Genomic DNA, 24,372 nt, shown 5'->3' on the forward strand with positions numbered 1-24,372 from the left:
TTCTTTCTGAATATGGGAGTTATCCCCCCGAAATGGAAGAAAATGTACACTTGAGGGTCCCTCTGAATGACTGGAGTTCAAAAATGCTCAGTTCCTTCGCCTTTGTCCTTCTCTCCCTGGGTTTGGAGGCCACCTGTCCCGCAGGTCACACCTGCCACTCTCGCTGCGCGGCTCACCGGCTCCGGACCCGAGCCTGAGGAACAGAAGACTCGCGCGCGCGGCCGCGAGCGGGCGGGGGCGGGAGACGCGGAGGGGCGGGGCCGACGCGCGCGAGCGAGGTGTGCGCGCCGCCGCCGCCGCGTCACCAGCGTGCGGCACGTGCCCGTGTTTACGTCCCTCGTGGAGCCGCTACGTCAGCAGCCGAATGGCAACATTGTGGCGATACTGAGGCTCCGCGCTCAGGAGACGCGTCCCTTCGTCAGGCCGGCTCCAGGCTGTCGAGAAGAAGAGGAGGAGGGGCGCGGAGATCCGCCAGGGCGAGCGGCGGAGGCTCGCAAGCCCAGGGCCCCGACCACCCACCCGCCCGCCCGGCCCCGCGCCACCCGCGCCTCACCTCCGGAGCGCCGCAGACTCAGCCCCGCGGCCTCGCTCGGGGGGCGGCCCGGGCGGGCGCGGTTCTTGTAAACAGACCCAGCCGCACGTGACCATGTGAACTACCTGCTCTGGGGACGCGCATTGTCTTTCCCGCGAGCCGCGCCACAAAGGAGCGCGACGAGTCCCAGCTCGGAGAGACAGGCGAGCGAGCGGGGAGAGCCGGCCGGCGCGCTAAGATGGCTGAAGGCGCCCGGCGAGGGTGAGTGGGGGGCGCGGCGCAGCCAGCCGGCGAGTCCTCGCGCGGGCAGGGCCAGCGGCGCCTTCCCCGCGGCCTGGCGCCGGAGCCACCATGTCGTTCGCGCTGGAGGAGACGGTCGAGTCGGACTGGGTGGCCGTGCGGCCCCACGTATTCGACGAGCGCGAGAAGCACAAGTTCGTTTTCATCGTAGCCTGGAACGAGATTGAGGGCAAGTTTGCCATAACCTGCCACAATCGGACGGCCCAGAGGCAGAGGAGCGGCACCCGGGATCAGGCGGGGGCGCGAGGCGGCGCGGAGTCAGGCGCGCTCGCATCCGACGGGACTCGCGGGCCGGGCAGCCCGGCGGGCAAGGGTCGGCCCGAGGCCACTGCCTCCGCGACTCTGGGCAGGAGCCCCGGGTCCCGGAGGCGCCCAGCCTGGCCAGAGGGCAGCTCTCCGCGGAGCGCGTGCAGCCTTCGAGGGGACCCGCCGCTGCGGAGTCCGGCCGGCAAAGGGGCGGAGAGTCCTCTCCGGAGCCCAGTGAGGGCCAACCCCAGCCCGGTCCGGAGGGCATCCGGAGGCAGAGATGTGGCGGGGTCCGCCGCTGCGGCAGCCCCGCCGGCGGCCAAGGAGGCCCCGATGTCAGTGCGGGTAGTGAGCGCCTGCGGGACGGTCACCGAGGAGATCGAGGTGCTGGAAATGGTGAGGGAAGATGAGGTGGACCCGGCGGCGCTGGCGCTCTCGGCCGCGGAGCAGCCGCCAGCGGCCGCCGAACTGGAGTCCCCGGCCGAGGAGTGCAGCTGGGCCGGGCTCTTCTCCTTCCAGGATCTGCGCGCCGTGCACCAGCAGCTGTGCTCTGTGAACTCGCAGCTGGAGCCGTGCCTGCCGGTGTTTCCGGAGGAGCCGTCGGGCATGTGGACGGTGCTGTTCGGGGGCGCCCCGGAGATGTCCGAGCAGGAAATCGACACGCTGTGTTACCAGCTCCAGATTTACCTGGGCCACGGCCTGGACACCTGCGGCTGGAAGATCCTGTCCCAGGTACTGTTCACCGAGACCGACGACCCGGAGGAGTATTACGAAAGCCTGAGCGAGCTGCGGCAGAAGGGCTACGAAGAAGTGCTCCAGCGGGCCAGGAAGCGCATCCAGGAGGTAAGGACCCAGACTAGGCTCCACGCATCGCTTTTGGCTCCTCCACGCTGCCGCAGACTGGAGCTTCGGTCCAGGTTGTGCGCATTTGGGACACTTGTTTTCCTAGCTAAACAAGGGGACAGGAGGGGGTCCTGACCCTTCTTCCCCTTCATTCCTCTCAGAGGTGGGAAAAACCATGGCTTTCCTTAATTTGGCCTCTGAAGGAACTTGGGTAAACCTTTAGATTTACGCCTCCTACGTATAATGTAAGTTCTATAAAGTGCTCTGTTTACTACTAAGTAATGGTAGTAAAATTAAAGCCACTCAGAAGAAAGACGTCCCATAAATATAAGCTAAATGAGTGATTCTCTTTGTCCCTAAAGTTCTTTCCAGCAATAATTGCCCGGATCATTAAACTTACTTTACTGGTGTCACGTTCGTTTATTGAAAATGATTTGTCTTATGAAGTAAAATTGGTCCGTTTTTTGTCTCCAAATGTGATTTGGCAACTTTGGCAAATTTTAAATCATTTTCCTCCAGATGAGTGGCCTGTCCATGGACTTTTATACATACCTTAGGAATATCTCAAGCCTTTAAGGAGGGCTCGTGTTTCACTTGTTTTAGGGAGGAAAAAGGTCTTGGGCAGGAATGTTTATTATACTTTTGGACTTGACTAAAAGTAGTGCAGGCGCTTATTTTCAAACGAATCCTTAAAATTCCAGGAAATAATGGGAAAAGGTCTGAATGGTTATACATAGGGAGCTCTACGATGTGTAGGATGTATAATTGGAGGTCATGTGTACTTAAGAGCCTCTGCCGGAAAACTACTAAAAAAAGTATTCTCGTTCTCAAAGCAATTATTTTTATTATTGGTACCAATTGAGGTTGGAGTTGGGTTGGGGAAATGCCTCTTTTTGTCGTGTTTATATTCTTTGACTGTGTTTACATACTACTGGAATCTTGTAGTATGTGCTGGGAAGCAGGAACCTCCTGATTTCTTCGTAGAACATTCTCTATTCGGGATTTAGGAAATAATTCTTCCTCACTTACTCCACAGTGCTTTCTTAAAACCTGGTGACTCCAGGTTTTCACTTCTTCCTGTTAGATTACTTGATGCTAAACATCACCCATCATGATGTGATCCCATAGTTCTAGAGATCTGTTTTTATTTCCATTTTTATCATCTTACTTCTGGAGTCTTTGTTCTATTAATACCTTAAATCATTTTTGGAAGGAAGTGACAAATCTTAAATGGTCATGTTCTCTTTAGAGTTTTCATGGTGACCTGTGTTTCCTTTAAACTGCAAGGACAAAGTTCGTGCTTCTTTTGCTTGTTCTACAGGTATATATTATTATTTTTTTCTTTTTACTGTTCTATTTTTTAATCCCTAAATGTTGAAGATATGTTTGGTTTTAATTTTTTTTGATACTCAGAAAAAGTAATTATAGTTTTTTTTTTTTTCATTCAAATTGGGTCAAAAATGAGGACTGCTGAGAAATAGTTTTCTAGAACTCATGTACATTTTGTTAGAAAGATTATTTTTCCTAATTAAGGTTATATTGACTATATGTTTTATTCTCTTTAACAGGATATTTAAATTTTTTGTAGAGTTATTTTGGAGGAGGGGGAGCAACTCAATAAATGGGGTTTATTTTAAGTTCATTGAACATTAAATACATAAATTCTGGGTTCTTCACATAGTTGACTGAATAGTATTTGAAAAATAGCTATCAGGAAAGGACAACAGATAGGTTCAATTATAATGCCCACCCTGATTTCTGCTGGTAGGCTATTTTGGAGGAAATTAGGCTCAGTAGGAGGAAAGGGTTGCATGATTAATCAGTGATGTCTACCATGAGTGTGACAGTGCGAGTGTATGGTATAACTGCCGTATATTTTTTCTACCCCATCTGCTTAAAATTTTGCCGATTGAATAGCTTGCAGCAACATTCTTTCAGGTAAAATCTTTCCAGAAGTTGTGTCATTTTTTGTTATCAGTTCTCTTGAGTTAGTAATTATGTCTAAATCAGTGTTGGTTTTTGTTTTTAATTCTCAGTCTCACAATTGTCGAATTAACCATAGGTTTTTTGAAGCTAAGTAATATGTGGTGAATCAGACATAGGTAATATGTGGTGAATCAGGTATGCGTTGCGTGATCCTTTGGTCGTGTTTTTTCCTTTTTAAATTTTTCTGAGTCTATTTTCCAGTTCTTTATCTACAGTCTTCCTTTTCCAATATATTTAAAGACCACACCAATTTGTGTTCAAAATGTCAGTAAATTGTTGAAGGAGAGGTTTGTTTTATTTATTTTTTTGATAGGACAGACTGTACAGTGAGATTGTAAACTTCTCAAGGTCACTGGCCTTGACAGTATCTTGGAATTCTCTTCTTTGCCACCCCTAGTTCAGGGCCACAAATCTTGTGAGCACTCTTAATAATAGTGAACAAAAGACACCAGTTTTTTTAAAAGATTTGGAAAAAGTGTTATTTTAATATAAAGTTGTAAGTAAATTTTTAAGTTGATAAATGTAAATTCCTCAAGAAACCCTGCTATTTATAAACTAGGAGAAAAATCTGTTTAAACTATAAAAACATAACCTCCTAAATAAGGAGTGGTTATCTGGGGTTGGTGAATTTCCTGTGAATTGAGAGGAGCTATTGATGGACTTTAATGGAATACCTAAAGTGGTGTGCAGAGTTTATATGCATAGGCATATTTGTAGTTTTGGAGAGAAAGACTGAAAGGTATTCTTCAAAAAGAGCCTTAAAATCACAATTACAAAGTATCTACTTCGTAAACTTAGGACATAACCTCTTTTGGAGTTTAGTTTTGGGACTATGTTTATGGTTTATATGGGGTTGTAAGAAGTACTCCTATATCTGTCTTGTGGAGTATTGAAGTATTTACTAAACCTTACATTTTCTGCCAAAAGTTTTTGTTAATAGTTCACAAATTTGGTCAACTGACTAGTTTGTAAGGAGGTACTTTATACAATACTAATGAAATTATTTTTAGATGAATTAAGAATTGTAGATTGTATACTACTTCGGCCTTTAATCTTGAGTAAAAATGAAATGTAAAACTTATTCCATGGTAGGCTTGTCTTGAACTTTAACAAGGATTTACTGTAAGTAGTGCTATTTATATAGCAAGCACTCAATCCCTGAATGAATCAAGTGCCATCAGGACCTCTTGGAATGGTTTCAACAGTAGCTTTGGTTGTTGGTTAAAAGTTGAGTATTGTATTATAAGCCATAGTATGGTTTACCCTTTGATGATTTGAAATAAAAGTTTCAGTATAAGGACAACTATTGAAATCATTGTGGTCCTTTAAATAGTAAACCTTAACTATGATGATAGAGTTGATTAAAATCTAAAAATCAGTGCTCACTTTGAAATTTATTATGTTTGTAGAATTGCTCAATTCTAACTTTTCCAGTTGAAACCACTGAGAGAAGCATGTGTTTTCAAAAGTAGCCATGTAAGGCACACAGTAGACAGAGACTACCTTGTGTTTGGGGTCAGAAGGATGTGGGTTTAGGTGAGTGCTCATCATTTCTGTGACCTGTTTAGTTATTTAACCTCTTTAAAACAGAGAAATGGGGGAAATACTTAAAGGATTTCTGAAGATTTAAGACATTATGAAAAAGTGCCTAACAAAGTGTTTGGCGTCCAGAAAGTGTTGTTTCAAGGGAATGTAAATATTTATTGGCACTATTTTAGGTGTTGGGTACTTCACATTACCTATCTTCATCCTCGATACTATTTTTTGAGGCAAGTGATGTTTTACACCTATTTTACTGAAGGAGAAGTTGATTTGGCCAACTTTAACCAGTTTTTTTGGGGCTCCAAAATCACTGCAGATGGTGACTGCAACCATGAAATTAAAATAGTCTTACTCCTTGGAAGGAAAGTTATGACCAACCTGGATACCATATTAAAAAGCAGAGACATTACTTTGCCAACAAAGGTCCTTCTAGTCAAGGCTGTGGTTTTCCCAGTGGTCATGTTTAGATGTGAGAGTTGGACTGTGAAGAAAGCTGAGCGCCGAAGAATTGATGCTTTTGAACTGTGGTGTTGGAGAAGACTCTTGAGAGTCCCTTGGACTGCAAGGAGATCTAACCAGTCCATTCTGAAGGAGATGAGTCCTGGGTGTTCTTTGGAAGGACTGATGCTAAAGCTGAAACTCCAGTACTTTGGCCACCTCATGCGAAGAGTTGACTCATTGGAAAAGACCCTGATACTGGGAGGGATTGGGGGCAGGAGGAGAAGGGGACGACAGAGGATGAGATGGCTGGATGGCATCACCGACTCGAGGCACATGAGTCTGAGTAGACTCCGGGAGTTGGTGATGGACAGGGAGGCCTGGCGTGCTACAATTCATGGGGTCGCAAAGAGTCGGACACGACTGAGCGACTGAACTGAACCAGCTAAGTAGTGACTAAACTCAGATTCAACTTCGATTTGTCCTCATCCAAACATATGCCTTTTCTGCATGTTTCTGCATGCCTTTTCTGCTTTTTTTCCGTGATGACATTAGAAGGGATGTCAGTCTCCACTCCTGAGAATGGGAGCGTGGCGTCAGTATTTTAAAATCTAATTGGTTCGGTAATGCGCTTTTAAGGTAATGCATTTGTTTTACTTCCAGTTAATCGTGACAGGCTGTAGGGCATAGTCCTCACGTTATGTTTTAGAAGCAGGTTGCCTAGGATGCCAGGATGGGTTTATGTTAGACCAGAGTGCCCAATCACTGTTTTCCTTTGTGTTTTAAAATGACTCGTCTATAAACAACTCCTGACTGGAGTTGTTCAGCAGAAGGTCAAGGAGCTCTGTGAAGATTGTTTACTTATCATTTCCCTCCTCCCATTTATGACTTTACTGATTTTCCCAGGAAAACTAAGATTAGCTGTAGAACCGGAGCACTGCTAAAATCCCAACTACAGACAGTCCTTGACTTAAGGTCATTCAGCTTTAAGATGATATGAGTGAGATACCCATTCAGTAGGAACTGGACTTCCTCTCCTGGGTTCCATACTCTTTTTTAACACTGGGCAGCGAGTGGTCACTCCCAGTCAGCCATGCGATCACAAGGGTAAACAACCATTCTGTGCTATACAACCCTTCTGTTGTCACGTCAGTACAGTATTAAAATCAAGCACTTGAGATATTCAGCACTTTATTATAAAGTAGACTTTGTTTTAGATGAGTTTTGCTCAAGTATAGAGTAACGTGAGTGTTCTGAGCATACTTAGGCTAGGCTAAGCTATAATGTTCAGTGGGTGAGGTATACTGAATACAGTTCTGACTTAGAGTATTTTCAACTTATGATGCGTTTATTGGGCAGTGACCCCAGTGCAAGTCAAGGAAGATCTGTTATACTTGCTGTATACTTGTTATATATATACATATATCTAATATGTCACTAGAGAAATGACAGTCTTTTAGGAGCCCTAGGATGCTAGTCTTTGGGCCAGTGAGCCACGACCCATGATTATGTATACGTAGTAGAAGCAGGCTGGGGAGGGACATAATGTACTCGGTTGCAGTGGAGAGAGAGCCGTTCCGCCTGGATAGTTACATAGTGCAAACTGCTCTTTTACTATAAAACACAGTTATGGGATAATGAAGCTAAATGAGTTTTGTGGGATTCCTGAAAATTATGATGAAAGACTTAAAAGCTGGAAGTGTTAAAATAATGACTTAGATATTTATCGTTTTCGTCAATCCTATGCCCTAATAAACTTTTGGCCATTTTTCATATAACTGGAAAAAAAAAAAGATAGGTGTGGGAAAAAAGTTGAATATGTGCTTCTGTGTTAGTCTTTCTGTAAAACAGAAAAATGGAGACTGGTGGCAGGATGGCAGCCTTCCCAATAAATAATTGATGTGGTGGTTTCTCTGCTTGCTATTTGACGTCACATGATGCCTGGCCCACCAGATATTTCACAGACATGTTTCCTCCTTGCAAGAACAAGGCCAGCTTGGACAAATATAATACTTCTGTAACGTGAGTACAAGGGTGTGTGTGTGCATGTGTGTGTGCGTGCGCGTTGAAGGGAGAAGGTGAGTGGGAGGTTTGGTTTGTCAAACATAACAGTTGTTATGGTTGAATTAGCAATCTTCATTCCCCAGATCTTCACATTTAACTTTAGTCTCACTGTTCTCCATTGCTGCTTTATTTGGCCTTTTATTGACTGTAGGGTATTGTTGGAAGTGGTACTTGAAAGCGCAGGGTGACTTTCCATTGATGTTTAGATTTATGTGTGCTTATTTTTTTTGTAATGGGAAATTTCCCTATGGCTCTTTTTATTACTCATTAACAGGCCAGCATTTGCTCCCTTTGAAGCTGCCCAGTTTCCTTAGCTGTCATAGGAGAAAAATTAAGTTTTAAGGGTAAAAGACAGGCAGTGAAGACTAAACAGTAGTTCTTGGTGCTAATTGCTTTTTGGTATAGGTGGTGAAGTTCATTTGGCTTTTCAGGCTTCTTATAGGGGACTGTTAATGCCAACTAGGCTTAACACAGAGTGTCTAAGTTATTAAAACTGTGTGGGGCAGAGAAGGATTCATTCAGCAAAAGGCTAGAAAATTTTGTGAGTTGTTTTTCCTAAATATTGGGAACTGCCTTTATCCTTGTCCTTGAATTTTAAATTTTAGTTATAATTAGGTATAATATATAACTTCAAATTATAGTGATGCTTTTGTGTAATAGGCTGTGAAAGAAATATCAACCTTGTGGGCTAGACATTTTTAGAGAATGGTCTTAAGGAAAAAGGAAGTTCATTTAATGATTTGGGGTTTTATTGTAGCGTTTAAGATTATAGTGAGGGTGATGGCTTGGGACTTAGTTTATTCAACCAGTATTAGTGCATTCATATAATATAGCACAGGGAGAATACAGTGATAAACAGGAATGGTCGTTTTCCTCAAGAAAAATGTTTTAATTAAAATTGGTCACAAACTTGCTGCTGCTAACAATTAGTTGAGGCAGGGTATACTTGTAAAGGAATGTCTCACTACACTATCTTAATTAGTGCTTAGTGGGAAGAAAATTTACTGAACACGGCTCAGGAGAATCTGTGTTTTTGTCCTAGTCCTGATACTAGTGGCTTGACCTTATGTTGTCACTTACTCTATTTGGGCCTTAATTTCATGTTTGGAAAATGAAAATACATTGTTCTTTTCCTTAAGGATCCAGGGCAGTTTACAAGCACAGTATGGCAAGAGCTGGGACCTGGTCCACCTGTTTGATGTACTTGTCTCCAGGTTTGGGTTTCTCTGCAGCAGGGTGACTAAGACATAGCACTTTTAATGATGCTAATAGTTTCTTTCAGTACAGCTCAGTTCCGTTGCTCATTCGTGTCTGACTCTTTGCGACTCCATGGACTGCAGCACTCCAGGCCTCCCTGTCCATCATCAACTCCTGGAGTTTACTCAAACACGAGTCCAGTTGAGTCAGTGAATACCATCCAACTATCTCATCCTCTGTCATCCCCTTCTCCTGCCGTCAGTCTTTCCCAGCATCAGGGTCTTTTCACAGGAGTCAGTTCTTCCATCAGGTGGCTGAAGTCCAAAGTTTTGGAGTTTCAGCTTCAGCATCAGTGAAGCTGAATGAATATTCAGCATCCAGTGAATATTCAGGACTGATCTCCTTCAGAATGGACTGGTTGGATCTCCTTGCAGTCCAAGGGACTCTCAAGTCTTCTCCAACACCACAGTTCAAAAACCATCAACTCTTTGCTGCTTAGCTTTCTTTATAGTCCAACTCTCACATCCATATATAACTACTGGAAAAACCATAGCTTTCACTAGAGGGACCTTTGTTGGCAATAATGTCTCTGCTTTTTAATATGCTGTCTAGTTTGGTCATAACTTTTCTTCCAAGGAGCAAGTGTCTTTTAATACCAAGGCTGCAGTCACCATCTGCAGTGATTTTGCAGCCCCCAAAGATAGTCTGTCACTGTTTCCATTGTTTCCCCCTCTATTTGCGAACAAGTAATCTCTGGGAGTTGGTGATGGACAGGGAGACCTGGCGTGGTGTGATTCATGGGGTCACAAAGAGTTGGACACGACTGAGCGACTGAACTGAACTGAACTGAACTGAATGGGACTGGGTGCCATGATCTTAGTTTTCTCAATGTTGAGTTTTAAGCCAACTTTTCACTCTCTTCTTTGACTTTTTCATCAAGAGGCTCTTTAATTCTTCTTCACTTTCTGCCATAAGGGTGGTGTCATCTGCATATCTGAAGTTATTGATACTTTCCCCAGCAATCTTGATTCTATCTTGTGCTTCATCCAGCCTGGCATTTGTCATGATGTACTCTGCATTAAAGTTACATAAACAGGGTGAAAATATACAGCCTTGATGTACTCCTTTCCCGATTTGGAATCAGTCTGTTGTTCCATGTCCAATTCTAACTGTTGCTTGTTGACCTGCATACAGATCTCTCAGGAGGCGGGTCAAGTGGTCTGGTATTCCCATCTCTTTCAGAATTTTCCACAGTTTATGGTGATCCACACAGTCAAAGGCTTTGGCATAGTCAATAAAGCAGAGTAGATGTTTTTCTGGAACTCTCTTGCTTTTTCGATGATCCAACGGATATTGGCAATTTGATCTCTGGTTCCTCTGCCTTTTCTAAAACCAGCTTGAACATCTGGAAGTTCACGGTTCACATACTGTTGAAGCCTGGCTTGGAGAATTTTGAGTATTACTTTACTAGCATGTGAGATGAGTGCAATTGTGTGGTCGTTTGAGCATTCTTTGGCATTGCCTTTCCCTGGGATTGGAATGAAAACTGACCTTTTCCAGTCCTGTGGCCACTGCTGAGTTTTCCAAATTTGCTGGCATGTTGAGTGCAGCACTTTCACAGCATCATCTTTCAGGATTTGAAATAGCTCCACTGGAATTCCATCACCTCCACTAGCTTTGTTCGTAGTGATGCTTCCTAAGGCCCACTTGACTTCACATTCCAGGATGTCTGGCTCTAGGTGAGTGATCACACCATCGTGATTATCTGGGCTGTGAAGATCTTTCTTGTATAGTTCTTTTGAGTATTCTTGCCACCTCTTAATATCTTCTGCTTCTGTTAGGTCCATACCATTTCTGTCCTTTATTGAGCCCATCTTTGCATGAAATGTTCTCTTGATATCTCTAATTTTCTTGAAGAGACCTCTAGTCTTTTCCATTGTATTGTTTTTCTCTATTTTCTTGCATTGATCACTGAGGAAGGCTTTCTTATCTCTCTCTGCTGTTCTTTGGAACTCTGCATTCAAGTGGGTATATCTTTCCTTTTCTCCTTTGCCTTTCAGTTCTCTTCTCAGCTATCCGTAAGGCCTCATCAGACAACCATTTTGCCTTTTTTCATTTCTTTTTCTTGGGGATGGTCTTGATCACTGCCTCCTGTACAATGTCAGGAACCCCCGTCCTTAGTTCATCAGGCACTCTCTCTATTAGATCTAATCTCTTGAATCTATTTGTCACTTCCACCGTATAATTGTAAGGGATTTGGTTTAGGTCATACCTGAATGGTCTAGTGGTTTTCCCTACTTTCTTCAGTTTAAGTCTGGAATGTGGCAATAAGGAGTTCATGATCTGAGCCATAGTTAGCTCCCGGTCTTGTTTTTGCTAACTGTATAGAGTCTCTTCATCTTTGGCTGCAAAGAATATAATCAGTCTGATTTCCGTGTTGAGCATCTGGTGATGTCCATGTGTAGAGTCTTCTCTTCTGTTGTTGGAAGAGGGTGTTTGCCATGACCAGTGTGTTCTTTTGGCAAAACTCTCTTAGCCATCTTTGCATGAAATATTTCCTTGGTATCTCTAATTTTTTTGAAGAGATCTCTAGTCTTTGTAATTCTGTTGTTTTCCTCTATTTCTGTACTCCATTCTGTTTCCTTCATTCTGTACTCCAAGGCCAAATCTTCCTGTTATTCCAGGTATTTCTTGACTTCCTACTTTTGCATTCCAGTCCCCTATGATGAAAAGGACATCTTTTTTGGGTGTAAATTCTAGAAGATCTTGTAGGTCTTCATAACCATTCAACTTCAGCTTCTTCAGCATTACTGGTCAGGGCATAGACTTGGATTACTGTGATATTGAATGGTTTGCCTTGGAAATAGAGATCATTCTGTTGTTTTTGAGATTGCATCCATGTACCGCATTTCGGACTTTCGTTTACTATGATGGCTACTCCATTTCTTCAAAGGGATCTTGCCCACAGTAGTAGATATAATGGTCATCTGAGTTAAAATCACCCATTCCAGTCCATTTTAGTTCGCTGATTCCTAAAATGTCGATGTTCACTCTTGCCATCTCCTGTTTGACCACTTCCAATTTGCCTTGATTCATGGACCTGACATTCCAGGTTCCTACGCAGTATTGCTCTTTACAGCATCGGACATTACTTCCATCACCAGTCACATCTACAACTCGGTGTTGTTTTTGCTTTGGCTCCGTCTCTTTACTTTTTCTTTCTTTAGGCTTTGAAAAAGGTCTAATTCGTTTTTTAGTACATGGGGGCATTAAAGCAGGCAGGAGTGGTGTTTCCGTTTTTTCTGTTTATTTTCTTTTCCTCACTTTGTTACCTGTCTTTAAGGTGGATTTTGATGTGAGTGCTTTTCCCTACAGACTTTATTATTAAAATTGCTTTCCCATCAGTGTTTTGATAACTTGCTAAAGTTAAATTTACAAAACCAATGTCTGATTACTACCTGAAAGTCTTTCTTCCCCTTCACCATCCTGTCTAGGTGAGTCTGTCACCTCTTTGCTGACTTTTTGTTGTTGTTTTCTTTACTGACTGTTAACAAGGTCATAACTGGAATGACCGATGTGTAGAGACTTGTGTGAGGCCCTAGTTTTTGATGATCACAGTGAGTGAAGTGAAAGTCACTCAGTTGTGTCCGACTCTTTGTGACCCCGTTGACTATACCTTACCAGGTTCCTCTGTCCATGGGATTCTCCAGGCAAGAATATTGGAGTGGGTTGCCATTCCTAGTGATCACAGTAGCTAACCTTTACTAAATGCTTTCTATGGGTTGGGCACTGTGCAGAGGTCTTTAAATACATTAACTCAGCATGTTGATAGGAGTTAAGAGGTAGGGTTCAAGTGAGTTTGAGTCCTGGCTCCTCCACTTAATAGCTTTATGAATTTGGGCCCACTTAATTCTCTTAAATGCCTTAGCCTCCTCATCTGTAAAGTGAGGAGAATAATACTACTGCCTCATAGAGTGACTGAAAAGTAGCTTTTCTGTAAAGTACTTAGTGTCATTTACTCAGTAAACACTTAATGTTAACTCTTGTTAGTATTAATCTTCATATCAACCTGAGAGGCAGGGATTTTACAATAGAGCAAACAGGTTCAAAGAAATTAGATAAACTTGCCTAAGACAACATATGCATATATGAAAACCAGGTTCAATTGCATACCTGATTCTAGCCAGTTTTCTTAACCACTGGACTCTCTTCATTCCTGTAGAAAGGGAATGAGGCTAACTGATAAACTTAGCCTTTGTCAAGTTGAAATACGTGGTCAGTGTCTTCATCATTGGACAAAAATACTGCAACAGTGTCTGGCTGATGAGTGTTTCTGCAAAACCTTGGCTATGTATATATACTGTGTTGTCTATCATTGGAGAACACTGTAATCCCAAAGGAAGTGAATTTAAATTTGTACATGTATTATACATAAAACTTTAATGTGAGACAATGCATATGTCTCATACAGACTCATAAAAATAATTTTCCTGTAACCACAAGAAGAATAAATGTTATACTGATATTTAATCTATTACAAATTCTGTTCTGTATTAAGCTAGCTAAGGGTGACTTGGTTTAGATGGTATGATAATACTTTTAAGAAAGTTTATTTTCTCCTCTAAACATTTCCTAATACTTTTTCCTTCCACAGTAGTAATAGGGAATTTGGTGTATTATAAGGTAAGACCTGAAATCTACCTCCTTTCTCTTGCTGTTTATTACCATTTCAAACAAGTAGTGCATAACTTTGAGTAGTTAATATTGAACTCCCTTTTCTGTCATAATTATACTAATTTTTCTGGCTACGCAGGGAAGGAGGGCAATTAAGTATGTTAACTCTCTTGATTTATTTTTAGTTGGAAATTCTCCCCCTGCCCCTTTTTTATTAAGTGTTGTGAATTTGGGTGTTGGACTTGCTAACTGAAAATGAAAGGTGGTGACAAGAGGGTTAGAGGGAGTTTGGGATTGACATGTACACACTGCTATATTTAAAATAGATAACAAACAGAGATCTACTGTTATAGCACAGGGATCTGTACTCAATACTGTGTAATGACCTAAATGGGGAAAGAATTTGAAAAAGAATAGACACATGTATTATGTCACTGAATCCCTTTGCTGTACACCTCAAACTGATACAGCATAGTTAATTAACTATACTCCGGTATAAAATAATAAAAAGAAATGGAGGATTAAGAGAGAAGGGAGCAAGAATTACTTTAGCAATATCTAAACTTGAAAAACATGCATTACTTTAAGAAAAGGAAATTATGTGCCAGTTCACAGTGAAGCCTGTCAGAGTACTTGATTTTGTAAAGTGTTAATAAAAGATCTCTGGCTCCCTGGAGAGCCTTGGAGTTAGGTCTTGAGCAGGTTTTACTTTATATGTTGAGTCTTATGAGACCTAAGACTTGGGGGGAAAAGTATTTATTTATTTATTTTTATTGAGGTATAATTGATTTTCAATATTAGTTTCAGGTATATAAAAGGGATTCAAAATTTTTGTGTATTCAGATCAGATCAGATCAGATCAGTCGCTCAGTCGTGTCGGACTCTTTGCGACCCCATGAATCGCAGCACGCCAGGCCTCCCTGTCCATCACCAACTCCCGGAGTTCACCCAGACTCACGTCTGTTGAGTCAGTGATGCCATCCAGCCATCTCATCCTCTGTCATCCCCTTCTCCTCCTGCCCCCAATCCCTCCCAGCATCAGGGTCTTTTCCAATGAATCAACTCTTCTCATGAGGTGGCCAAAGTACTGGAGTTTCAGCTTTAGCATCATTCCTTCCAAAGAAATCCCAGGGCTGATCTCCTTCAGAATGGACTGGTTGGATCTCCTTGCAGTCCAAGGGACTCTCAAGAGTCTTCTCCAACACCACAGTTCAAAAGCATCAATTCTTCGGCGCTCAGCCTTCTTCACAGTCCAACTCTCACATCCATACATGACCACTGGAAACACCATAGCCTTGACTAGACGGACCTTTGTTGGCAAAGTAATGTCTCTGCTTTTGAATATGCTATCTAGGTTGGTCATAACTTTCCTTCCAAGGAGTAAGCGTCTTTTAATTTCATGGCTGCAGTCACCATCTGCAGTGATTTTGGAGCCCCAAAAAATAAAGTCTGACACTGTTTCCACTGTTTCCCCATCTGTTTCCCATGAAGTGGTGGGTATATTCCATTAAAAGTTACTATAAAATATTGCCTATATTCCCTCCTTGCTGTACAGTATATCCTTGTAGCTTATTTATTTTATAGACAATAAATTTGTACTTTTTAATCCCCTTAATTCTATCTTGCCCATCCCCCTTTCCCTTTGCTCATTGGTAACCACTAGTTTGTTCTCTGTATATGTGAGTCTGTTTCGTTTTTGTTGTTGTTATGTTCATTCATGTATTTTTTAGACTCCGTGTATAAGTGAAATCATATATATTTGTCTTCTTCTCTGAGTCAAGCATATTATCCTCCAAGTCCATCCATGTTGTTGCAAATAGCAAAGTTTCATTTTTTTAAAGTGGCTGAGTAGTATTCCATCGTATATGTATTTCATCATGTTTTCAGTCTTCCTAGACCCAGAAGATTGGTTTCATTCAGGTAAGGGAAAGGTAGTAGACTGGTTATGCATAGCGACAAGTTGGGCAGTGGTTAAGGGCTTGAGTTAGGCCACAAGGATTCACGCTTTACCTCAACCTTTCACCAGCTCCCTAAGTTTAGGCAGGTTACTGAGCCTGTGCCTCTGGTTCTTATTTCTGTAAGTGGCCATAATAGTTATACCTGCATCACTGATTTGTAAATGCATACTGATTCAGAAATGTTAAATATCAATTTTAGAACTTTAGAACTATGGAATCATTTATGCATTAGTTTCTGCTTTCTCCTGTTGCTCCTACACCTACTTTAGTTTAATCTCACAATTTCATCCCTGGACTTATTTTAGCTCTCCTTCAATGTCTTCCTTGCAAAGGAGCCTTTGTAATACTTGCTCCCAAGCATTACTTTGCACATCTTCATACCCAACTCTTAGCTGTAATATACACACATCAAGCCAGCCTCTTGTATTGCTAACCATTGTCCTGTAACAGAGCCCAAATCCTGGTCTTCAGTATCATCTGTTTTCTGGTTAACCCGCCAGTTAATCTCTTTCTTTTCTCTACGTGAACCTTTAATTATTCTAGTCAAGCTCCTTTACACATTGTTCACTGAACTTACCGTACACTATGTATTGTATAATAGGAAGGACACCTTCCTCCCCGGCTCATGTTGTCCTTTTTTGGTTTAAGTTCCTTCTTTCCAGAGCCAGGTCAGGTACCCCTCCTGAAGAAAGTCATTTATGACCACTTTCAGAAACCAGGACTTTCTGTCAGAAATCCAGAGATCAAAGACGCATTATATTACATATGGTTCACATCATTCATGACTGCTTTTCTGGTTTTTCTCTTTATGGATTCCCTCCTACCCCTTAAAATGCATTGTAAGGCCCAGGAGACAAAGGTGGGTTTGCTGTTATTCTTTTCTAATGCCTCAATTCCCCCGTGTTTCTGTACTCAGTGGATGGTTTTTGATATGTTATAAAGTTGGTTTCTGTATATGACATGTATACATGTACCTAACATTTTAATTAAAGGTACTTCCTCCCCAGAAGTAAAATGAAATTTGCCACTCATCTATGAAATAATCTGAAAACCAGTTTTCAAAATAGTAGCCCTTTATACTTTCCAAAATTGGATTTCAGCATTAATAGTCCCTAATAAATAATCAGTGATTACCATAGTAATAAAAATGATTCAACACTTGTACAAACCAAGAACAGAGTTGAGCAGTGTGCTCTGTGTGAAAATGTATGTGGTGTTGGTCCTTCCTTGTCATTGGGAAAACCAGTGCCCTAGGCCTAAGGGAAATGCCCAGGACCACAGATCCAGGTGGATTGCTGGGGCAGGCCTCCCTCTCCATCTTAGCACTTCATTGCTAGTTTTGCGTTACCCTTTTCCACAAGCAGATAATTATTTGCATGTCTTAATAATAATTTAAAGGAGTGTTCTACTTATTAGGCTAATGTGTTTAATTAATGCTGTATTATTTGTAGATTTTATGTTGCTTCTTAAATATTTTAATTTAAAAAATGAGGTACTCTTGGGTTTGACACATTAAAGTAGGAAGAAAGTTCTGAGACTCAGGACAGGAGAGAGTTTAGCTTCTAAATTTTATACCCAGGACTTGACAAATTATCTGAGGGTCTTCAAGGATAGTGGCAGTCCTATCCCTTGGAGGAGGGAACAGCTACCCACTCCAGTATTCTGGTCTGGAGAATTCCATGGACAGAGGAGCCTGGCAGGCTACAGTCCGTGCGGTTGCACAGAGTAAGACATGACTGAGTGACTTTCACTGTAATCCTGAAGTCAGAGAGCAGGCTCTATAACTGATTGGCACCCTGCGGGAGGGGGACTCAGTTAAGCACAGGAGGTGCTTTCTTCCTTTCCCCTATATTTGTAACTTTTCACAGGGTTAAAAAGCCAAAGTTGAATAGGACTAAAGAAGGGAGTAAATGGCACAAGTTTATTTTGTACTTTCTCTGTTACAATGGTTATAGGGAGTCTTGAAAGAAATTTTTTAAAAGCTGTTGTCACTGACTCCTTTAAGAACCTGATGAAAGTTGTGGGGTCCTTGCCCTAGAGAAACTTTGCAATAAGCTGAGCTTTGTTTCAAATATCAGAGTAGGTTAGGAGCTTAGTTGTTATCAGAATTAGACTGGGGGAAACAAAAAAGGTGTCTGTTAGGGAAGCTGGAAGGAAGGGAAAAGAAGTGTTCTACCTATTAGGCTAATGTGTTTAATTAATGCTGTATACAATTCTGCTTCGTTTCTTTTAAGTGACTCAATAGAGCAAAATGACATTCTAAATAAATTGCATGAGCGATGTGTCAGATTTTGAAACAAGTAATCAGTTTTTTTACTTTCTAAGCCCTGTTCCTGTCTGCCCTCCTTTCCACTGCATCCTGTAATGAGTATCTCTGTTTTGTATTGGGTGCACTTGAGCCCTTCCAAAATCACCCTTTGTAGGCATGTTGTATTCTCATAGGTCCATCTGTATTCTGACTCAGTTTGTATCCGTCAGTGAATCTTCTCAAGTTTAGCAAACAGTATTCTCTCCATTTTAAATTCAGGCCTTCTCTATACATCTATCTCAGATATTCTTAATCCTAAGTAAGCTAACTCTCTTTCCAATTTCTTTCTACTCTTTTTGTGCATGTTATTTATAGCACCTTTTACATTTCACAATTAATAACCTGCAAATATCCACAGTTCAGTTTATTTAATCCCTGTATTTAGTCAGTTTTGGTTAGCAAAATAGAAAATTAAATGCGTTATTGTAACAGGTTGTGATTATCTTGTACAGTTGAAGTCTTTTATCATGGATTATAGGAAATGGTTTAGACTAAACAGTCTAATGCTTAGTAAGTTGCCTCTTTTGACATTTTAAAATTCATTTCCTTTAAGATTATTTTCAGATACTTACATTAAAATAAATTGCTGATTGAAGCTATAATTGGTTTTTAGGTAATCTAATGTTGGAAAAACGTGAAACTTTATAGCTAAGAAGACAAATTAATAAATTAGCAGTGTTAGGTGAGGCGCCTTGGGCTTCTCTGCAGGAGTATTAGTTGGTGCATAATAGCTTTGTAAAGTACCGCTCTGTTTGTTGATCAAAGGCATTTGGGAAATATCTAACTGTTAATATTTGAGTAGAATAACTGATTTTCTTGTGGTCGCATACCTGTGTAGAATCTGATTGTGATCTAATTAACAAGCGTATGGTGACAGTGTTTTTGTGTCGGTGCTGAATAGTATCTAAACTGTTTGGTGCCTTCATGTACTTTAGTGTCTGTAAGAAGAGCTCAGAGAAGCCCAGCATCTGAGGATTGTCTTACTGTTGAGTCCTCTCGTTCGATTGCTTGTAAATGGCTTGGAGAACTTTTATTATTGAAACATCTTTTTTAACAGTTCTGCTATTCCTAGGACTTGGTAGAAAAGTCAACGTAAGTGTTCTATTTTCAAGTGGAATAATAGAGAAGGGGCTTCTTTCAATGTACATTTTCTTGCAAGGAGAGAATTATTGCCTTTATTAAAACAATAAAAAGATTGTTTAGGGAATTCTCTGGTAGTCCAGTAGTCAGGACTCTGTGCTTTCTTTGCTGAGGGCCCGGGTTCAATCCCTGGTCAGGGAACTAAGATACCACAAGCTGTGAGGTGGGGCCAAAAAAAAGGATAGTTTATGACTCATTGTATAGTTAGCCACTGCTTTGTTGCTATTACACACTCATGTGACAACACTCCCCTCCCATTTTATTGTCCTGTCCTTCCTTAATCTGGTTATTTTATTTCAGATATGTTGCAGCCTTGGTGTTAAGCCTAGGAGCATCTTTGCCACTAATTAGAACTGATTTCTGGGACTTGAGAAGAGTGTTTTGATTAGAAATTGATTTTCACACTGCTGCTATTACTTTCATAATCTTCCTTTTCAGCTGTAGCTTAAAATAGATGGTTTAACACATGACTTAGGTACTTTTGTAGGTGAGCAAAGGAAGAGAAGCATGTATCATTTTCATATTTCTCATACTTTAGCAAAAGTTGTATGTGCAGTTTTAGATATTGTGGCAAAGGGTATAATTTAATTTTCCTCTTTTCATGTGTAAGCCAAGATACTTTCGGGGTGGAAAAGAAATAGGCTGTAAGACTTTCCTTTTTAAAAAAAGTATATTTACTCCATAGATCATGATTGAAAGCTGGAGTATAAACCCAACTCCTTCCCTGATCTTCTCATCCCCTCAGAGGAGCCACCCGTAAGAGTTTCTTGTGTGACTTACAGATTCAGTTTCATGCATAAGGACACAGACAATACATAGAGATGTGTCCTATTTTCCACTTTTAAGCAACTCAGATGGTAGCATGTTATTAACATCTTAGTTTTCTTTTTCCTGTAACAGTTTCTTCTAATGGCTAAACAATGCTCCATTGAATGGATTTGGTTTGATATATAGGTTTTTTCCTGGTCTTTTGCTGTTGAAATAGTGTGTCTTTTCCCACATGTGCATATGTATCTATAGGATAAAATTCTATAAGAGAAATTGCTGGGTCAAAGAGAAACATGTATTTTGCTTAAATTGCTTTCTGTAGAGGATGTATCAGTTCACACTGTTTGAAACAAAAGAAGGTGGTTGCTGTTTGTTTCTGTTGGTGCAAAAGTGAGTGTGGTTTGGGACCCTGAATCGTGGATCATTGTACCTTGGCTCAAGCACGTCTGTGTTCATTAGAACAGGAGCCATTGCAGTGAGCACGCTTCTGCCAATGAGAAATAAGTCTGTTTATTCCTATAGCCTAAAAATCCACGGTTTAGAATTCCATGAACTCTTGGAAAGCGTTTTCTGCATCCTGCTGGTTGTGGAAGCATTTTCCCTGCAAAAAGTTGTCGAGATGCTTGAAGAAGTGATTGTCGGTTGGTGAGAGGTCAGGTGAATATGGCAAATGAGGCAAACCGTTGTAGCCCAGTTTGTTCAACTTTTGAAGTGTTGGTTGTGTGACGTGTGGTTAGGCGTTGTTGCAGAGAAGAATTGGGCCCTATCTGTTGACCAACGTTGGGTTTAGGCAAGGCAGTTTGGGGTGCATCTCATCGATTTGCTTACCATACTTCTCAGATGTAATGGTTTCGCCAGGATTCAGAAAGCTGTAGTGGATCAGACAGGCAGCAGACCACCAGTGACCATGACCCTTCTTTGGGTACATGTTTGGCTTTGGAAAGTGCTTTGGTGCTTCTTTTCAGTCCCACCACTGAGCTGGTCATCACACTTGTCGTATACAGTCCACCTTTCGTCTCATGTCACAATCCGATTGAGAAATGATTCATTGTTGTCGCATAGAATAACAGAAGACTGTTTTACATACAGTAATGTATAGGTTTCAGTGCTATTCTGTCAGATCATCCCACCCTCTCCTTCTCCCACTGAGTCCAAAAGTCTGTTCATTATGTCGGTGTCTCCTTTGCTGCCCTGCGTGTAGGATCATCAGTACCATCTTTCCAGTTTCCATATATATGCGTTAATATGTGAATTTGTCTTTCTGGCCTACTTCACTCTATGTAATAGGCTCTAGGTTCATCCACCTCATCAGAACTGACCCAAATGTGTTCCTTTTTATGGCTGAGTAATATTCCACTGTGTATATATACCACAGCTTCTTTATCCATTCATCTGTCAATGAAGATCTAGGTTGCTTCCGTGTCCAAGCTGTCATAAATAGTGCTGCAGTGAACATTGGGATACATGTGTCTTTTTTTCCTGCTGTATGATGCAGGGCACCCAGAGCTGGTGCTCTGTGACAATGTGGAGGGATGGGGTGGGAAAGGAGGTGAGAGAGGGGTACAGGATGGAAGGGACAAATGTATGCTTATGGCCAGTTCGTATTGATGTATGGCAGAAACCATCATAATATTGTACCTCCAATTAAAATTTTAAGAAAAGAATAAGAGAAGATGACACTTCAAAAATGTGTTTTTGTTTTTTTTTTTTACTTTGTAGTCAGCTCATGAGGCACTCACTGACTGAGCTTTTTCACCTTTCCAGTTTGCTTTAAATGCCAAATGACTGTACTGAGGTTGACATCGAGTTCTTGCGCAGCTTCCTGTGTAGTTGTAAGAGCATCAGCTTCGATGATGCTCTCAGTGGGTTGTTGTCAACTTGTAGTGGCCGGCCATCTCACTCCTCATCTTCAAGGCTCTTGTCTCCTTTGCAGAACTTCTTGAGCCACCACTGCACTGTACATTCATTAGCAGTTCCTTGACCAAGTGCTATTGTTGATGTTGTGAGTTGTCTCTGCTGCTTTATGACCCATTTTGAACTCAAACAGGAAAACTGCTCAAATATATTTTTTGTCTAACATCATTTCCATAGTCTAAAATGCATATAAACAGCTAGTAATAATTCATTAGGAAAAAGCATAAAGTGAGAAATGCATATTAAAATGATGTATAACATAACAACATTTATTTAAGAATGTATTCCAGTATCAAATGGCAAAGTTCAACAATGCAAAACCGTAATTACTTTTGTACCAACCTAATATATCCTTTTAAACCCAAGACTTATTTTCAAAACTTTTTTATCTTATCCATGAAAGTTTTATTTTTTAAAATTAATTTAATTGGAGGCTAATTATTTTACAATATTGTGGTGGTTTTTGCCATACATTGACATGAATCAGCCATGGGTGTACATGTGTTCCCCATCCTGAACCCTCCTCCCACCTCCCTCCCCAACCCATCCCTCAGGGTCATCCCAGTGCACCAGCCCTGAGCACCCTGTCTCCCATGAAAAGTTTTAATTTGTGATTTATTTTGCAGTATGAATGAATCTTCATTTGTTCAAGAGTAATTTCTTTACCTGTTTGTTGTTTGTTTTGATCTTGGAAATTGTGTTGCAAATATTTTTCCCTTTGTCATTTATTTCTTGATTTAGTTATTTATGTCTGTAGCCAGTTGATTTTGCTCTTTGCATTTAAATTGTTGACCCTGCAAGAATTTATTTTGGCTTCCCTGCTGGCTCAGATGGTAAAGCATCTGCCTGCAATGCAGGAGACCTGGGTTCAATCCCTGGATCGGGAAGATCCCCTGGAGAAGGACATGGCAACCTACTCCAGTACTCTTGCCTGGAGAATCCCATGGTTGGAGGAGCCTGGCAGACTACAGTCCATGGGATTGCAAAGAGTCGGGCATGACTGAGCTACTTCACTCAGAAATAAGATGGGGTCCAACTCTTCTTTTTTTCTGGGGAAATGACAGTTGTCACAAATATTTCTTGAATGATTCTTGCTTATCATGCAGTAAACTTTCATATATCTGAACTCTTTATTACTTCATTGTACTCAATACTTATATCATATATTTATAATACCTGGGTAGGCCATTACCTTTCTCCACATTTACTCTTTATAAGAAAAAAAAATTTTTTTGTGTGCTATTTTGTCCTCTTATTTTTCCACTTGAACTTTAAAATTGGGCTTTTCCTGTGCCATAGAAGTATCGAGGTGTTTTGTTACCATATGAAATTTATAGATTCAGTCTTCCATTTATTTACATAGTCTTTTGGTACCATAACATTTTATTTACATGGCTCTTAATAGATTTAAGTTTATTCCTAGGTATTTTTCTGTTTTATTACAGATGGAATCCTTGCTGATTGTTTTGTATTTAATATGAAAGGGCTGTTGGTTTCTGCATATAAATTATAACAGCTTATTGAATTCTATTTCTATTGTGATTTTTCAGGTTATTCTAAATTGGATTGTAAATTGCCATTTTGTAAATTAATAGAATTCTGTCAGAAGAACTGGAATATCTTCATTATAATTTCATCATTTCTTTGCAGTAGTAAAAGGCCAAATTATAATTTTTAAAAAATAAGCAAACATATCAGAATGAAAACAATTAGATTATTTTAATGGCCATCACTTTTATTTTTTATTTGTTCAATATTTTTTGTTTATTCTTACTTAATGTATTTGTGGGAAGTGGGGGGATTGCTTTTAAACATTCAGTTTCATTGAATGGCCCATGTGTTGGAGATAAGATCTGGCCAGTGCTGGAGATAATGCCAGACTGACTCTGTCTCTTTGGACCTGTCTTCTAAAGGTGAAGATCATTCTATGGTTGGCTTCAGTAGTAACTTTTTTTTTTAGAATAGCTAAAAATGCTTTAATATGGAACTGAACCATGAGAAATGGGAATTTTGCCTTAATTTTGGTCTGAATAGTGCTAATTGAGCTAAAATAAAATAATAGTTAAATAGTGAGAGAAAGAGTGAGGGAAAAATGATTTTAGGTACAAGAAAAAATGTTAATATCGTAATTCTAACAAGTTTCAATTTGAAGATGCACTACATAATTTGTGTACTTTACTGAGACTTTTGTCTCACATTATAGTTAACGTGGGGGCTTCCCTGGTGGCTCAGACAGCAAAGAATCTGCCTGCAATGCCGGAGACCTGGTTTCCATTGTTGGGTTGGGAAGATCCCCTGGAGGAGGGCATGGCAACCCATTGCAGTATTCTTGCCTGGAAAATCCCCACGGACAGAGGAGCCTGGTGGGCTACAGTCCATGGGATCGCAGAGACACGACTGAGCGAGTGCTTGGTGGGCATGAATGTGGGCATAAAAGGTGTTTACTGAAGCAGTGCTTCTCA

The 24,372-nt window shown here is 41.0% G+C and overlaps 1 protein-coding gene across 1 annotated transcript in view; it reads left to right on the plus strand.

Moving 5' to 3' along the window:
• Nucleotides 1–358: 358 nt before the first annotated feature.
• The window catches only part of JMY (junction mediating and regulatory protein, p53 cofactor), a 77,965-nt gene continuing 53,951 nt past the window's right edge, over nt 359–24,372 (plus strand). Inside the window, exon 1 of the mRNA XM_061430040.1 lies at nt 359–1,921. Coding sequence (XP_061286024.1) covers nt 884–1,921 — 1,038 coding nt within the window. The 5' untranslated portion in view covers nt 359–883. The remainder of the gene's footprint in view (nt 1,922–24,372) is intronic.

This window comes from Bos javanicus, chromosome 10 (genome assembly GCF_032452875.1).
Source record: "Bos javanicus breed banteng chromosome 10, ARS-OSU_banteng_1.0, whole genome shotgun sequence".
NCBI classification, from domain to species: Eukaryota; Metazoa; Chordata; class Mammalia; order Artiodactyla; family Bovidae; genus Bos; species Bos javanicus.